Source organism: Carcharodon carcharias, chromosome 13 (assembly GCF_017639515.1).
Source record: "Carcharodon carcharias isolate sCarCar2 chromosome 13, sCarCar2.pri, whole genome shotgun sequence".
Classification (NCBI taxonomy): Eukaryota; Metazoa; Chordata; class Chondrichthyes; order Lamniformes; family Lamnidae; genus Carcharodon; species Carcharodon carcharias.
In genome coordinates, this window is record NC_054479.1 from 56,023,476 (window position 1) to 56,041,690 (window position 18,215).

At 40.6% G+C, this 18,215-nt stretch overlaps 1 protein-coding gene across 5 annotated transcripts in view; it reads left to right on the top strand.

The window, feature by feature from the left end:
• Nucleotides 1–16,844, top strand: part of ufd1l (ubiquitin recognition factor in ER associated degradation 1) — a 40,499-nt gene extending 23,655 nt beyond the window's left edge. For 3 of the 5 annotated variants that reach the window (XM_041202878.1, XM_041202876.1, XM_041202877.1), the window contains exons 7-12: nucleotides 1,167–1,235; nucleotides 4,196–4,261; nucleotides 5,757–5,807; nucleotides 7,816–7,904; nucleotides 10,341–10,422; nucleotides 15,970–16,844. In XM_041202878.1, coding sequence (XP_041058812.1) covers nucleotides 1,167–1,235; nucleotides 4,196–4,261; nucleotides 5,757–5,807; nucleotides 7,816–7,904; nucleotides 10,341–10,422; nucleotides 15,970–16,092 — 480 coding nt within the window. In that variant the 3' untranslated portion in view covers nucleotides 16,093–16,844. Of the gene's footprint in view, nucleotides 1–1,166; nucleotides 1,236–4,195; nucleotides 4,262–5,756; nucleotides 5,808–7,815; nucleotides 7,905–10,340; nucleotides 10,423–14,416 lie in introns of all 5 variants that reach the window. The other 2 variants (XM_041202880.1, XM_041202879.1) reach the window with 2 other exon arrangements.
• The last annotated feature ends 1,371 nt before the right edge of the window (nucleotides 16,845–18,215 follow it).

Genomic DNA, 18,215 nt, shown 5'->3' on the forward strand with positions numbered 1-18,215 from the left:
CCCACCATCGGGAACATCCTTCCTGCATCGACCCTATCTAGTCCTGTTAGAATTTTGTAGGTTTCTATGAGATCCCCCCCCCCCGCCATTCTTCTGAAGTCCAACGAATATAATCCTAATCGACTCAATCTCTCCTCATATGTCAGTCCCACCATCCCAGGAATCAGTCGGGTAAACCTTCGCTGCACTCCCTCTATAGCAAGTACATCCTTCCTCAGATAAGGAGACCAAAACTGCAGACAATATTCCAGATGTGGTCTCACCAAGGCCCTGTACAATTGCAGCAAGACATCCCTGTTCCTGTACTGGAATCTTCTGGCTATGAAGGCCAACATACCATTTACCTTCTTTATCGCCTGCTGCATCTGCATGCTTACCTTCAGCGACTGGTGTACGAGGACACCAAGGTCTCGTTGCACATTCCCCTCTCTCAATTATAGGCATTCAGATAATAATATGCTGTTAGGTAGGGAGTTCCAGGATTTTGACCCAGTGACAGTAAAGGAATGGCGATATAGTTCCAAGTCAGGATGGCGAGTGGCTTGGAGGGGAACTTCAAGGTGGTGGTGTTCCCATGTGCCTGCTGCCCTTGGCCTTCTACATGGTAGCAGTCATGGGTTTGGAAGGTGCTGTCTAAGAAGTTAGTGCTATTGTTGATGTAATCCCATCAATGTAAACCCACGTACTTGCAGTATCCATGTAGCAATCCTGGTGTAAACCCACAGCATTTGTGATAAAGTTACAGGACTAAAAATGTGAACTACTTTTTCCCTGCCCCTGAAACTCCTGTACATTTCTTCTTAGAATGGTATGTGTGTGATGCCTTCCTGGAGATCCACATGATGTAACTCTGTCTCCCCCACCCACCCATCCACCCACCCTCTCAAGCATGAAAACCTTGGTACTGAAAATATAAAGGGCAGGGTACAGGTGGGGGAGGCTTGTTTTAATTCAATCAGTGCAACTGCATTGATAACACTCAAAATGTCCCTCCCCTCAGACCTGACCATTAACCCCCTATACCATTGTATATGTATTAGGACACATTGTGCATCTATTTCAACAAATTCAAAGTGTATGCGGAATGTTACTAAGTGAAGCTAATGTACTGTGGCAATTTGACCTGTAAATATGGGAAAGGCTGTTGAAGAGTTTCTGTGTTTCAGATCTATGAGCTTCGGGTCATGGAAACAAAACCAGATAAAGCTGTTTCAATCATTGAATGTGATATGAATGTAAGTCTAATCAATAAGCTCAGAGTTTAATGTTTCTTTTTGTGACTAATTGTGAAATTCTAGTGCGTGGTAAAGAGAAGGTGCTTGCCTCATCTACTGATGTGTAGCACCCCACCGCATGATCTACAGAGTTATTAAAAGGTTTTGATTGTGGCACAATGCTAACATTCTCAGCTGAGTCAGAATGTTCTGGGTTCTCTCCCTTCTGAAGCCTTTTGAGCACTGTATCTCATCTGGAACTTCAGTGCAGTACTGACGAAGTGCTACACTGTTGGAGGTGCCTACTTTCAATTGAGATGTTAAACTGAGAGTCTGTCTGCCCATTCAGGTAGACAAAAGATCCCACAGCAAAATCGAAGGGTAAGGAAGTTGGTGTCTTGGCCGACTTTTATCCTTCAAACACTACCATTAAAACTGTTTAGTGGGTGATTTATCTGATTGCGAGAACCTTGCTACGTGCATATTAGCTTCCATGTTACCTACATTATAACTGTGACTACATTTTAAAAGTAATTTTTTGGCTGCGAAGTGCCTTGGGACATCTAGAGGACCTAATAGTTGCTACAGAAATGCAAGTCTTACTTCGACCTTTCTTTTACTGCTTTTTGCACATTTCCTTGCTTATAAAATATAGAATAAATCAAAGTACTGAGGTCCAGTATCTACCACATAGCAGCTCATGTTGAATTTGAAAAGCAGTTAAACACTTCACCTGTTATTTCTCATGCTCAGAGGAAAGGCCTTTGCACCAGTTCCATATTTGGAGTTGTGATCATGCTGCAATTAAAAGACTCAAGTACGTTCAATCTTATTCATCACCAATTTCTTCCACTGCTGTTCTGAAGGTGTTAAAGTCTTGCACAGGGGATTAGTACTTAATCTAGATGGCCATTGTTGATGTAAGAGTCCTGATGTTGTGTCAGATGTTGTGGCCAAACCTCATTCGTACCAAGCCCAAGCCCCCTCCCACAACTCTTTCTCTGGTATATCGATGATTGCTTTGGTGCTGCTTCATGCTCTCGTCTGGACCTGGAAAAATTTATTAATTTTGCTTCCAATCTCCACCCCTCCATCATTTTCACATGGTCCATCTCTGACACCTCCCTTCCCTTCCTTGACCTCTCTGTCCCAATTTCTGGTGATAGACTGTCCAGCAATATTCATTACAAGCCTACCGACTCCCACAGCTTCCTCAACTACAGCTGCTCACACCCCGCTTCCTGTAAAGACTCCATCCCATTCTCTCAGTTCCTTCGCCTCCGTCGCATCTGTTCTGATGATGCCGCTTTCAAAAACGGTTCCTCTGACATGTCTTCTTTCTTCCTTAACCGAGGTTTTCCACTCATGGTGGTTGACAGGGCCCTCAATCGTGTCTGGCCCATCTCCCACGCATCCGTCCTCACACCTTCCTCTCCCTCCCAGAACCATGATAGGGTCCCCCTTGTCCTCACTTTTCACTCCACCAGTTTCTGCATTCAAAGGATCATCCTCTGCCATTTTCGCCAACTCCAGCATGATGCCACCACCAAACACATCTTCCCTTCATCCCCCCTTGGTGGCATTCCGCAGGGATCGTTCCCTCTGGGACACCCTGGCCCACTCCTCCATCAACCCCTAACCTTAACCCCCTCCCACAGCACCTTCCCATACAACCGCAGAAGGTGCAACACCTGCCCCTTTACTTCCCCTCTCCTCACCTTCCAAGGGCTCAAACACTCCTTTAAAGTGAAGCAGCATTTCACTTGCACTTCCCTCAATTTAGTCTACTGCATTCACTGCTCTCAATGCGGTTTCCTCTACATTGGAGAGACCAAACGCAGACTGGGTGACCGCTTTGCGGCACACCTTTGGTCTGTCTGCAAGCATAACCCAGACCTCCCTGTCGCTTGCCATTTCAACACTCCATCCTGCTCTCGTGCCCACATGTCCGTCCTTGGCCTGCTGCATTGTTCCAGTGAAGCTCCACGCAAATTGGAGGAACAGCACCTCATCTTCCGACTAGGCACTTTACAGCCTTCCGGACTGAATATTGAGTTCAACAATTTTAGATCATGAACTCTCTCCTCCATCCCCACCCCTCTTTGATCCCCCTTTTTTCCAATAATTTATGTAGATTTTTCTTTTTCCACCTATTTCCATTATTTTTAAATGTATTTCCATCCATTGTTTTATCTCTGCCTTTTAGCCTATTTCGATCCCTTCTCCCCACCCCACCCCCACTAGGGCTATCTGTACCTTTATTATCACATTCCTTAGATAACATCACCACCTTCAACACCTCTTTGTCCTTTTGTCTATGACATCTTTTGGTTATCTCCATCTATGACTGGCCCTCTATCCAGCTCGACCTGTCCCCCCCACCCCCCCTTAAACCAGCTTATATTTCACCTCTTTATTTTTCGTTAGTTCTGTTGAAGAGTCATATGGACTCGAAACGTTAACCATGTTCCTCTCCGCAGATGCTGTCAGACCTGCTGAGTTTTTCCAGGTATTTTTGTTCCTGTTCTCACCTCCTCTGATTCCAGCAGAGATTGTTGCAAAGCAATCAGGTGTGGGAACCCTGTTTGATTATATTTTGGCGCAGTCAAAATCCAGTGGTGCGGAAGGCAAATTGTAGCATATCTGCTATCAGCATATCCACAGTTGAGCAAAACCCAACACTAACCAGTAATCAAACCTGGGAATCTCTTGGTCTGTGTGGCTCAGCCACTGCATACATACATTTGTTGCACCATTGGGTTGGATGTACAGAGTTTCAGGTAGCCTTGTCCAACCAAGGGTGGTGAACAGCTTGGAAGTGACAAGGATTATTATGCTACAAATTTGTTAATCTTCTGTGAAAGATTTTCACAACATTAGTTAGAAGAATGTACAAATGTGCATCTTCTGCGTTTGTTGTTTCCTTCTGTCTGGCATCAGTGAAGCCATAACCATTCATGTTTTTTCTGTTTAATGCACAGGTAGATTTTGATGCTCCATTAGGGTATAAAGAGCCCGAGAGACATTACCAGCCTGAAGACACTTCGGTATGAAAATGTCACCAAATCTTTTTAGTTACTCGGTTTTAGATGATCATATAGAGAAGGGTTACAGCCAGATATGGAGCAGATTTGTATTTGTGCTATTTCTTGATGTGATAACGTTAGTTTGTTGCACAGATATTTGCATCTGTAAGGTCTTAGTGTGGATCCATGCATTTTAATGAATCACATTCGAGGTTTAAAAAAAATTAAAGAATATATGCAAAAAGCTACTTAATTTGCAACTTGAAGTTGGCTGAATCTTTGGCCACTCTGTTGCTGGTTCCGCTATTCAGTTAGTAGAACCGACCTCTGTATGTATATGAATGATATCCACTACAACCTGAAGAGCTTTTTGTGATTCAGCTCCCATGAAGAAAAAGCAACGCTTATTTGATATTCTACCAGGTCTGAAGCCATGGGTTATGTACACCTGCTTATCCTTACTAAATTGTGGTCCAGAGTGCAAATCGTGGTTTGTTGGAAAGCATATTGAAAGTTACAAAGAGAGGCTCAGAACTACCAATATTGGGTTAATATTTATCTCCCATGCAATGTCATTAAAACAAATTATTTGGTCCTTATCACACTGCTGTTTGTGGGGCCTTGCTATGTGCAAATTGGCCACTGTTTCCTACATTTCGATGGTGACAACACTTGGATGCAAAGCACTTTGTGATGTCCTGAGGTTGTGAAAGGCACCAATATTTTGCTTTCAAGTTTTTTTTATTGCTATATAAAAAGAAAATAATGTGTTGCAATAGGTCTGTCATAATTTAGAGATCCTTGTGACTGCTAAATCTGCTCTTTATTCTTGACCAGAATCTTGCTGCTTCTCACTGATCATGTTTTATGTCCTCCTGCTCTGAGACCTCAAATGACAAATTAGATCCTGTTCAGTTGTAGTTTTTGAGCTGGCCTGAAGATGCATGAAAATGCAGTGGCCAAAAGTGACCAACATTATTGGTGAATTTATTCTTCCCTGTGTTTTTCTTAGTATAACAAAGATAGTGACCCACCTGGTGGTTCTTATTTTACTTAAACTAGAAAAAGTTAATCTCAGTCTTCAGCTTACTTTAATACATGCAAAATGTTTTCTGGAATTGGCAGAAACCATTACCTTGGCATTGAGGAGATGGGTGGAACTGACCCCTCGATTTGTGTTTCTCATCTATTATTTTCTTGTGTGATTTTGATCCTTCGGTGTAACTAAATGTTCGTTGATCTAACTAATGTTTAAACCAACAGATTAAAAACTGTTTGAAGGTCTTCAAGAAATTTCAAATTTGATCACTAAAGTATTCTGTGATTTAGAAATGTTGTGGAAATGACACCCCAACTGAGCACTTATTTATTTTAATATAAAACTAATTTACTTCTAGATCACCTCTTGCCAGTCTTTTCAGCAGTAACACTCAAGTCAATTTTATACAAGTCTGTTTCAACTTTTTCATACTTACTGTCTGAGGTTTTACATGGATTATGGTTGTTTTGTTTCTAGGATATTGAAACTGACCACACTGCTTTTGTGCCAATTGATTTAGGGTTCAGGGTAAGTAGAAAACAAAACACATTTATGTCCTGTAATACGATGCCTGGGATTCAATTTTAGTTAAGGTGCATTTTGTTAAACTAGCTATCTTCTCAATTTCAGTCTCTCTGCAATCTGCCTCCAATCTTGTCAGCATGTTCTATTCTAACCTCTTTACCCTGGATTATGTTGAATTTTGGACATAAGATAGCCCTAATGGATGAGTCCCAACTCACCAAATTTGGAAGATTTGTCTGTCCTTGCCTGAAAGTTAGGCAAGTGTTTCCGTAACCTACCCAGGCAAAGAAATGGCAGACACATTTTGGGAAAGGCTTTTGCATACGAGATTATCTTATGTCCCCATTAAGTATCACATCTAATCTTTGAAAACGATATAATGCCCATGAACCCTTATTCAAAGCTGCTGATAAATAAATTTTAGAACAAGTAATAAACAGTCAGCTTAGTTGCATAAAAGCAAAAGACTGCAGATGCTGGAAATTTGAAATCTGAAATATGCATCGTTGCATATATGGAGGGGAGGTAGGATATCTGTTCCAGTGTCAAGTCGATAAATTAATTTCAATCTCAATTCTTCAGAACTAACTTAATCTCTTCAAATTGACTTTCAAATACAAATTGCATTTCTGTACATGTTGCAGTTTTAACCTTTGGTTCTTTTAAAATGGTTTCCTGCTTACTTTTAAGATTTGCAAACTGCCTTATGAAATCCTCCAACTGCCTAGAATCAAACAAAAGTGCATCTTGTATGGCAGAGACATCCTAGATTCTTAATATGTGACTTCTCAATTTAAAAGATTAACTGCAAAAAAAAACTAGATAAACTTCACCCAGCCACTTACTGCCCAATCAACCTTCTCTCAATCACCTAAGTGAAGGAAGGAGTCATTAGTCATGCCATCAGTTGATTCCTGCCTTCTGATCCCGAACTCACCACAGGCTTGATTCAGCCATGGATGCAAGAGCTGAGTGCTACAGGAGAGATGAGAGTAGCTGCTCTTGACCTTCAAGAACCTTTGGTTGAGAATGGCACCATGGAACCCTAGCGAGTATATGGTTGGAGTATAATCTTGTGTAAAGGAAAATGAATGTAGTTGTTAGACAATAGTCATCACACCCCCAAGATGTCACCGCAAGGTAGCATAGGGTGGGTTCTTGGTCCAATCATCTTCAACAATGACTGTCCCTCCATTAGAAGGCCAACAGTGGGCTGTTGCACTGACAATTCCACAGTGTTCATTCCTCCAATAATGTGAGTTTGCAGCAAAAGCTGGGTAACATCAAGGCCTGGGCTGACATGTCGTAGGTAACAGTCTTGAACAAGAAAAAGCCTATCATTATCATCTAGTCCCCCAACATCAACATCCTGCGGGTCACCATTGAGCATGATAAACTGGACTAGCTACGTCAATACAGTGGCTGCAAGAGTAGAGTAGAGATTGGGTGCTTTAAAAAGCTCAAGTCAGGTGTATGATGGAATATTCACCACTCCAGGATAGTCATTCATCAATACAGGGTCAATATCCCTGTCTAACTCAATTGTGGAAGTGTCATCAGCACAAGAACTGCAATGATTCAAGGAGCAGGCCTATCACCAATTCTTAGGGCTACTAGGGAATAGGCAAGAAATGCAACTTTCTCAGTCTTTCCATATCCCTAGAAAAAATATAAACTCATGGCCTCTTAAACCTGTCAGCAGGGAGACTAAAACAACACATCTTGCAACATTGCATGAGTATAAACTATAGCTGGTTGGTAAACTCATTTTGCAGATTGTGTTTTGAAGTGACAGCTGCCAAAACATCAGACCAAAATACAGAACTTTTGTCTGGTCCACATATAGCCCAATAAACTCCTCTTCATCTTGCTTTATCTATTGCCTTTTCTATCCAGCTCCCACACTTTGAATTAATGATCTACAGATTCCATGAGTATTCCAAGGGATAATGCACCCTATTATATGTGATTAAGATAGTTATGCATTTGTCTTGGTTTGTTGTGCTCTCAGGCATTTACTGGTGCTGGGAACCGGTTAGATGGGAAGAAGAAAGGAGTTGATCCCAGTCCAGCACAAATCAACCCAGAAGATATTAAAAGGTTAGTGTCAGACTGTTATCAATTGTCAAAAAAAGTACTGTCTGCCATCATTAATGATGTGTATCAAGTAACTGACTAATCATATACTATATTTTAGTACCTCAGCAATCTTGGGTGTTTTTGAGTGTCCTAAGTGGTCTCTGCCTTTGAGTTCTCATGGTTCGAAAGGAGCCTTTTAATCAGAGCCTTTACTTATCACTCTCTTGTGTGCTCTCTCTTTCTCTGTCCATCTCTGAACTTAGGGGCAGTAGTATAGAGAGAATCCAGAGAACTGGACTAATGCTCCGGAGCTCACATCCCATCATGGCAGCTGTGAGGAAATTAAATTCAATTAATTACTAAATCTGGAATAAAATGCTAGTCTCATTAATAATGATCATGAAATTACGGATGCAGAGGGAGTGAGGAATTTTTTTTATGCAGCAAATAGCAATGACCTGGAACTCTCTGCCTTTGAGGGTGGTGAAAGCGAAGATGATCAATGATTTCAAAAGGAAATTGGATGGGCACTTAAGGAAAGTAAACTTTCAGGGCTATGGGGATAGAGCAGGGGAATAGGACTGTTTAAATTGCTGTAAGGAAAGCCATCATGGACTCTGGACCCAGTGGCCTCCTCCTATACCATAATGACTATCACTGTATTGGGTCGTTGTTAAAACTGGTTCACTAATGTCTTTCTGGGGGAGGAAGTCTGCCATCCTTACATGATCTGGCCTACAAAAGACTCGAGATCCACAACAATGTGGTTGGCTTTCAACTGCCCTCTGAAATGGCAAACGTAAGCCATTCAGTTGTATTAAGCCTCTACGAAACACCATTGTAGGTGTCTACACCACATGGATTGAAGCAGTTCAACACCTTCTCAAGGGCAGTTAGGGATGTCAATAACTGCCGACCTGACCAGTGATGTTCACCAGTATTAAAAAAACTTGGTTTTGACAGACCTACATGATTTTAGAGCTAGAGAACGGAGAGAATTTCTTGAAAGAAAAGGCAGCCATCATAGACTGAGTTGTTCTATTCATTTGTACAACTTCAACCATTCCCACTGGATTAAAAAGTGACCTATAACATATTTGGTTCCACAACCAGATTTGACTGTTCATGGACAAACTTTTCTCTGAAAGTGAAGCTAGAAATTATTTTATTAATCACCTTGAACATTATATGGATAATCAAAAGCCTCACACTGACTTCAAAGAAGAAGAGTTGGGATGTATTTCTGTCTTTGGTCACCTTTACAGAACAGATTATTTTAACCTTGTATAATCAGTTAAGTCACATTTGGAATGCTGTGTGCAATTTTGGACATTTATCTTCAAAAGAATATGACAAAATTGGAAGAGGACAGATGTGTGTAAAAAGCATTATTGAAGAATTCAAAAATTGTTAGAGTAATTAAAAAAGTAAAGCTGATTTCATGTCAGAGTAAAGAGCATAGTGATACACATTCCATCCTTCCTTACTACCTCATGCACCACCTATGGCTGAGAAGTCAGGTGATTTATTCCCAAATCTCTGAGCACTGTTTAAGTTTGGGAAATTGAAAGTAAAATAATCTCTTCATTTTTTTTGTTGTTTTTTTTCAATATTACTTGCATTTGAAATGATTAAAATTGTGGATAATGGAGATGTATATAGAAAAAGTAAACTTGCATTTGTATAGCACCTTTCATGACTTCAGGATGTTGTAAAGCACTCAGCTAATGAGAAACTTTAAAAGTATAGTTACTATTTTAGAGAAAGGCAGCAGCCAATTTGTGTACATGCAGCAAGGTCCCACAAACATAAATTACCAGTTTGAATGACGTTGTTAATTGAAAATCAATTTTGTTTATCTATGTATAAGCAAAGGGCATTTATTGTGGCTTCACTTGGGCAGATATAAAGAAACACTGACTGAAACTGTGGTGTAGTTGAATGCTTGCAACCTTCTGTTCTGTGAAGAATGTTAGTCTGAGTAAAAATTGGCTCCAGTACTATACTTCACTAAATGACTTTCTTGAACCAATATTTGTTTCATAAATGGTCGGGACACATGAAAACTCTGTTTTTCAAATGTGCCATGGATCCTTTTTCATCCACCTGAGAGAACAGATAGGACCTTGTTTTAACATCTCATCCAAGAAAGAGGCAGCTACAACAGTGCAGTACTCCCTCAGTACCACATCAAAGCGTCCTTCAAAATTATGGGCTCAAGACTCTGGAGTGGGCTTGAACCTGTGACTTCTTGACGGACATGAGAGTGCCACCATTAGGTTAAGGCTGAAGGCTGTGTTTAGGAAATTTATGTTTAAACAGTGACCAAATGGCTAGAAAACAATGCAAATTTACCAAGTATCTAAAAAGTACTTAAGATTGAAATATGTTCATAACTTCTGGACTGGCAGTTAACAGTAACTGCAAACTAACTTTTTCTTAACCATTATATCACAGAGGAATCCCAAACTATGAGTTCAAAATAGGAAAAATCACCTTTATCAGGAATTCCCGACCACAGCCCAAACGAATAGAAGAGGTGAGTGAATAATAGAGGGAGTAAATCTGTTTCAAATGCTAACTTGAAAGAAGCAGCTAAGAGCACATTTATGTGAAATAAGTAATTACACAATCAAGTAAGTTTTAGGAGGTAGCATACCTGGTGCCAGCCTTGCTGCTCTCCCTACTAATCTGATATGGGTTCTAAATGCAAGTTAGTCAAACAGGAAAATAAAATTTATTCCACCAATCAGCTTGCAATGTGGCTCGACAGTACTGAATTTGAATTGCATATATTAGATTTGAACCTGCATTTGTAGAGATACGTTTTGCCTTGGTCAATCATCATAATTTATTTCTCTTGTAAATTTTGTGCTCAGGCTAAGAAATAGAACAAAGGCATCAAGTATCTACATTGAGTAGTCCAGGGTCAGATGTTAATAAGTCACCACGATTGGATTGGATGCATCCAAAGATACTAAGGGAAGTAAGGGGGGAAATTACAGAGGCACTGGCCATAATCCTGCAATTCTCCTTGGACGTAGGGGTGGTGCCAGAGGACTGGAGAATTAAAATTGTTACACCCTTACTCAAAAAAGGGTGTAATGATAATCCCAGTATCTACAGGTTGGTCAGTTTAACCTCAGTGGTGGGAAAGCTTTTAGAAACAATAATCTGGGGCAAAATTAGCAGCCAGTTTAACAAATGTAGATTAATCAAGAAAAGAAAGAATGGATTTGTTAAGGGCAAAGTGTTTTTTGTTCAGCCAATAGAGGGGGTTTATGATGGTATTGTGGTTGATGTGATGTACATGGACTTCAAAAAGGTATTTGATAAAATGCCACATAACAGACTAGCCAACATGGTGTTCTGTGTCCAATTCTGGACACTATACTTTAGGAACGATATGAAGACTCATAGACGTTTACAGCACAGGAGGAGGCCATTCAGCCCATCGTGACTATGCTGGTCAACAAAGATCTGACTACACTAGTCCCATTTTCCAGCACTTGGCCCATAGCCCTGGAGGCTATGGCAACACAAGTGAATATCTGAATACTTCTTAAATGTTAGAGTTTCTGACTCAACCACCCTTTCAGGCAGGGAGTTCCAGACTCCCACCACCCTCCGGGTGAAAGGATTTCCCCTCAAATCCCCTCTTAACCTTCTACCTCTTACCTTGAATCTATGCCCCTGGTTATTGATCCCTCCACTAGTGGAAAAAGTGCCTTCCTTTCCACTTATCTGGGTCCCTCATAATTTTATACACCTCTATCAGGTCCCCTCTCAACCTTCGCTGTTCCAAGGAAAACAATCCCAGCCTATCCAATCTTTCCTCATAACTCAGACCCTCCAGCCTAGGCAGCATCCTGGTAAATCTCCTTTGCACCCTCTCCAGTGCAATCACATTCTTCCTATGATGTGGTGACCAGAACTGCACGCAGTACTCCAGCTGTGGCCTAACTAGCATTTTATACAATTCCAGCAGAACCTCTCTGCTCTTGTATTCTATGCCTTGGCTAATACAGGCAATTATCCCATATGCCTTCTTAACTATCTTAAATACCTGCCCTGCTACCTTCAGGGATCTGTCGATATGCTCACCAAGGTCCTTCTGATCTTCAGTACTTTCCAGGGTCCTACCATTCATACTGTAATCCCCTGCCTTGTTAACCCTCTCCAAGTTCATTATCTCCCACTTTTCCAGGTTGAATTCCATTTGCCACTGCTCTGCCCTCCTGCCCAGTCCATTGATATCCTCCTGCAGTTTATGGCTATCCTCCTCACTATTTACCACCCTACCAATTTTCGTGTCATCCATGAACTTCTTGATATCCTCTATACTTAAGTCCAAATCATTTATGTACACCACAAACAGCACCAAGCCCTGTGGAACCCCACTGGAAACAGACTTCCAGTCAAGAAACATCCCTCTACCATCACCCCCTGCTTCCTGCCTCTCAGCCAATTTTGGATTCAACATGCCACTTTGCCTTGGATCCCTTGGGCTCTGACTTTCTTGACAAGTCAGCCATGAGGGACCTTGTCAAAAGCCTTGCTAAAGTCCATATAGACCACATCAAATGTATTATCCTCATCAACACCCCTGGTTAACCCCTCAAAAGATTTGAGCAAATTTGTCAAACATGACCTTCCCTTAACTAATCCATGCTGACTATCCCTGATTAATCCATGTCTCTCTCCAAGTGCAGATATATTCTGTCCCTCAGAATTCTTTCTAGTAACTTACCCATCACCGAGGTTAGACTGATTTGCCTGTAATTTCCTGGTCTATCCCTTCCTCCCTTTTTTAATAATGGGATAAGTTAACAGTCCTCCAGTCCTCTGGCACCTCATCTGTGGCCAGAGAGGATTTGAAAATTACTGCCAGGGCCCCTAATATCTCTTCCCATGCCTCCCTCAACAGCCTGGGATACATCTCATCCAGGCCTGAAGATTTACACACTTTTAAGGCAGGTAGTACCTCCTCTGTTAATTTCCTCTAATATTTCATAGTCCTCTGCCCTGATATCTATGCCTGCGTCATCCTTTTTCATTGTGAAGACCAACGCAAAGTATTCCTCGAGGACTGTACCCACGTCTTCCGGGTCCAGATTACAGATTACCTCCTATGTTCCTTAATTGGCCCCACTCTTTCCCTAGTTAGTCTCTTGTTCTTTATATATTTTTAAAACCCCTTTGGATTTTCCTTTATTCTACCCGTCAATGCTTTCTCATGTACTCGCTTAGCTTTCCTAATTTCCTTTTTTAAGTTCGCCCCTGCACATTTTGTACTCTATGTCCCTTGACATCCAGGGTTCTCTGGACTTGGTCGTCTCCCCCCACCCCCCAATTAGAGAGGATGAAGAAAAGATTTAAAAGAATAGTTCCAGAGATCAGGGTAGATTAGAGAAGATAGGACTGTTCTTAAAGAAGAAAAAGTTGAGAGAAGATTTGATAGATGTTCAAAATCATGGCAGAAGAACCAGAGGACATCGATTTCAAGTGAATGGCAAAAGAAACAACGGCAACATGCGAAAAGACTTTTTTTTTATGCAGCGAGTGGCTAAGGTTTGAAATACGCTGCCTGAAAGTGTGGTGGAGGCAGATTCAATTATGGATTTCCAAAAGTTATTAGATAATTACCTGAAGAGTAAAAAATTGCAGAGCTATGGGGAAAAGGCAGAGGAGCGGCATTTGCAGAGTGCCAGCATGGTCAAGACATACTGAATGGCCTACATCTTTTCTGTAATCATTCCAAGATTCTATGTAATATGGCAAGATGCGAAGTAAAGTTCCCTTTCTTAAGGCTTGCCTGATCTCTATGCCTGCCCCCATAGCCCACCTCTATTATAACTGGAATTGGGCAAGTAAGTGTAGTGCTTCCCATTTTTAAAAATTTGTAATCATGTGGGTGTGGAGTTAAAATTACCTCTGTAGTCTTTATAAAGAACAGCTTAATATCCAATGCATCCAGTTAAAATTTAATAGCAACAAACTACATATAAAAATACCAGGCAGGTGAAAGGACCAGCAGGTTCATCAAGCCTACATCAACATTCTGTTGTAACCTCTGGTAATCTGGGGGAGCTGTATTTTCTAGTTTATTAATCTGCAAATGAAAAGTCAGATTAGTGTATAAGCATCAAATCCAGCAAAAAATTGACTTGTTCAGATTATGATGGTGTTTCTAAATAAAGTGATTGTGTGCCTGTATTTGAACTATTTCATAGAGAGGAAAAATACATTTTAATCTCTGTTGTGAATTGGCTACTTCCTGTTTGTTCATATTTCATAAGTTTTTATTTTGTATTTAAGTATATTAAACTAGATATTTCAGCAGTTGACATAATTGTCCTTTCTGTCTTCAGCTAAATTGTTGTTCAGTTTGTGTTGGAATATTCAGATTTCACGTTCCAACCCGGCAATCTTTCCTATGTAATGTGCATTTCATTCGATTTATAAAATTCTCAGCCCTGACTCTTGTCAGGCAGGATCACATTGTATCTTCATGATCTTTTCTGTTGGTGCAGGATACTGGGGCTAACAGGTTTATTGCCTTCTCCGGAGAAGGACAGTCTTTACGCAAGAAAGGAAGGAAACCTTAGAAAACCTTGTGGGAGGAAAATAGCCTTTTCCATTTGGGAGAGGTAAAAAAAACATGAGCTGCAAAGGACTAGTTCACTCAGCCCTTTAAGGAAGCCTTTACGATTCTCAAATGGAATTCTTTGCATCGTCTCTCCCATAGACTGGATTTCTCTGTAGTGTGGCTTTATATTAACAACTGATTTCAACTGAAGTCACTGGTTTAAGAGTGAAATTCGACACTACAGGTCAAATGAAAACATTACTGAAAACTATTAGGTGTGTTTACAAACGTGACTTTTGATCTGTATATATCCCTTTAGTAAACCAGTTTTCTGACATTCTGGGCTTGCAATTTTTTTTAAAGATTGATTTGGTGTAAGAAACAATCCTATGAAGCCAGTGTTGCATCAAGTATATGATGTGATTAGCCCACAGTTAGATCATGGGAATGTATGCAATGTAAATTTAGAGTTATTATTCCCTGTTGGCTGATCCAATTGTAACACAATAAGCACGAGGTCATAGCTAATCATACTATAAATTGAAATCTAAACCCAGTCTCGGGCAGAAACCCTGAAGAATGGGTAGTAAAACTCTCCAAACACCGGTTTCAAAATGATGGCTTAGGGCGGGTGCAGCGTAGTGAAGCTCCAGTACACTACACTGTGGCATTTGAGACTGTATTCATCATTTAATTTTTTTTGGTCATATTATGAGCAAGGTTTCAGAGGCTGTCTGGCAGCTTCCAAGATGGAATGAGACACCTGGCTAGCTGATGAACTTAAAATGTGCCAATTATTGTTTCATTTGATTGAAATTTATTCCTGAAATGTTTTGAGTATTGAGTCAACATGCAGTTGAGTATAAGAATTTGGAATTCAAAATGCTGTTCAACCCAGGCAGTCTGGCCCATTGTTCAGGCCATGTTTCAAGATGCATTCTGACACACTTTTTGTCTTTCTGCCTTAAAAGCTCCTTGAATTTAATGTATATTCAATTCACAGGTCCATATTTAATGCAGGAGATGGCAGCCAACCCACAACTGTAAAGAATTAAATTGTGAAGAGTTAAATGTGAAGAAATGATACCTTAAATTGTTTGTTTTTGATTGTGACTACCTTATGTCCTTTTTGATTTGCCTTCTGGTTTTACACAAAATGCCCCTCCATATCCATCTAATCAATTTTCTACTTCAAAAACCTGGATGATTTGAATCTTCTGCTGGAATTTCCAAAGGGTTTCACTGGTAAGAGATTAGTCTAATCTCTGAGAGAAGAGCATGAATATCACCACTATAAACTCCCATCAGCACCATTTCTCTAAGGTTTCTGTTGTAGTTACAACTGGAGAACCCCAGAACAATTCCCTGTCTATGGCTTTAGTTTCCCTAGCCTGTCTTTATGTCTCAATGATATGAAACTTAGAATAATTACCAATTCCTTTCTAAAAATGCCTCTATTGATTCTTTGTCTTTTTTATCTTGGGACACTGACCACAGCTGGATACAATACTCTTACATTTTGGATCCACCACTACATCCAACACTGAATTTCTCTTTGCAATTGCCACTCTACAATGCAGAGTTGTTACAAGACTTCATGTACCACAGAGAGAGAAATGAACTTTACACTGTCAATATAAAATATGCTGCCTTTGTGATATTAAACCATCAAATTGCTCCCACCACTACTACCACCAGCGGCAGACTACTATTTTGCAGCTTTGTTCAGATACTCTCCTATGTAAAAGGACAAAATCCATCATATTGCTCTATGTTTCAATCTGTTCAAGTGAACCTATGAAAATTGTATATGTACACGCAAAACATACATGCAGACGTGCCCCTTTATGCTTTGCAGGTATCCATATTGGAACACACTGACATTTTTCAATGTTAGGTCAACAAGTAGATACGTTTTCCTGACTCCATATCTAATAAAATTTTTGGATTATATTCATATTTCCTATTTGAAATAAATGTGTATGACAGTCTGCAGATTTCAATCAGTATTCTACCTGAATACGAAGTATATGATTTCTATTAATTTTTTTGCCTTTTCTTCCAAACTCCTATTTTCTCTCAATTGTTTATTTTATGTAAAGATTTCATTAATTTAAAACCTAATCAAATTGTCACTAAATAATACCAGAACTGGCATTGCTGACATCTGAGATACTCTGGTCATGCCTATTTAAAATGACTACTGCTGATATATTTTGGCTAAATAATTTGCCAGAAGTACCAAATCCTTTATTTCAAATTTTTGCTTTCGGCACAAATCTCTCAGGAAGTGTCTCGTTAAACACCTTCTAAAGCCAGCTGTATTACTTTCTCAAGGAAATCCAATAAATTTGTTGAGTTTATGAAAGTTACATCATCTGTCTGTTGGCTTGGAGTTATCAGCCTTGTTCCATTTCTTTACTTTGATGTGTTTGTATTTAACTATTCTTGCCTTCAGCCACACTATAATTAATTAAAGTAAGTCGAACAGTAAGAGAAAAAGGCTCTCTTTCCAATGTTGTAGCCAGAAAGTGCATGATCTCCCATTTTAATTACACATACATGTCATGCTGAAGTCTTGGAGAGTGTGCAGAGGAGACTTATCCTAGAATAGTAGCAGGGATGAGAGACATTGGTTATGTGAAGGAACTGGAGAAGCTTGGATAGTTCTCTTTAGATGTAAGAAGGTTCGTGTGCTTGTACATGAACAGGGGAGAAAGCTCATCCTGAGTGAGATACAGCCAGAGTGAGTGTGGGTATTGGCAATTTGGTGCACAGTGGGAATTCGGTGCATAGGGGAAGAGGCACTCTTTGCATTTTTTCCTTGCTATCCAACTTCTTAAATCTTCAAAGCGTGGTCTTGCCCTGCTGCAGCAGTAGAGGCTAGAAGAGAAAGGAATGACTGGCAAATAGTGGGTAAGTATTTACTACTTTAATTGCTTATAGTTTAAGGTCTTTTTGTGATTTATAGTTTGTATATTCAATGGTAATGAAGATCAGGAAAGAAGGGCCCTAGAGTAATTGATTTAAAAGGTTTAATTTAAAAGGATAAATCATGGCAGGAGAGCTCAAAGCCGTGGTGTGCTCCATGTGGGAAGCCGGGGACATTTCCAGTGCCCGGGACCAACATGTGTGCAGGATGTGTGTCCAGTTGCAGCTCCTGGAAGCTCAGGTTTCAGAGCTGGAACGGTGGCGGGGACACTGTGGAGCATCCGTCTGAGAGCATTGTGGAAAGTATGTTTACACCACAGCTGAAGGAACGTGAGGAAGGAAGGGAATAGGTGACCACCAGGCAGTCCAAAAGAAACAGGCAGGTAGATCAGGAGTCCCCTGGGGTCCCGCTCGCAAATTGGTATTCCATTTTGGAGGCTGATGAGGGTGCTGGCTCCTCCAGGGAGTGCGAACAGAGCCAAGCTTCTGGCACCACAAGCAACCTGTCTGTATAGGAGGGGAGGAAGAGCAATAGTAATAGGGGTTTCTATAGTCAGGGGAACAGAGAGGCGCTACTGTGGCCATCATGACTCCAGGATGGTATGTTGCCTCCCTGGTGCCAGGGTCCAGGATGTCACTGAACAGCTGCAGGGCATCCTGAAGGGGGAGGGTGATAAGGCAGATGTCATGGTACATGTTGGTACCAATGACATAGGTAGAAAGGTCTTGCATCAAGAATTCAGAGAGTTAAGCAGTAGACTAAAAAGCAAGACCTCTCAGGTTGTAATCTCTGGATTACTCCCAGTGCCACA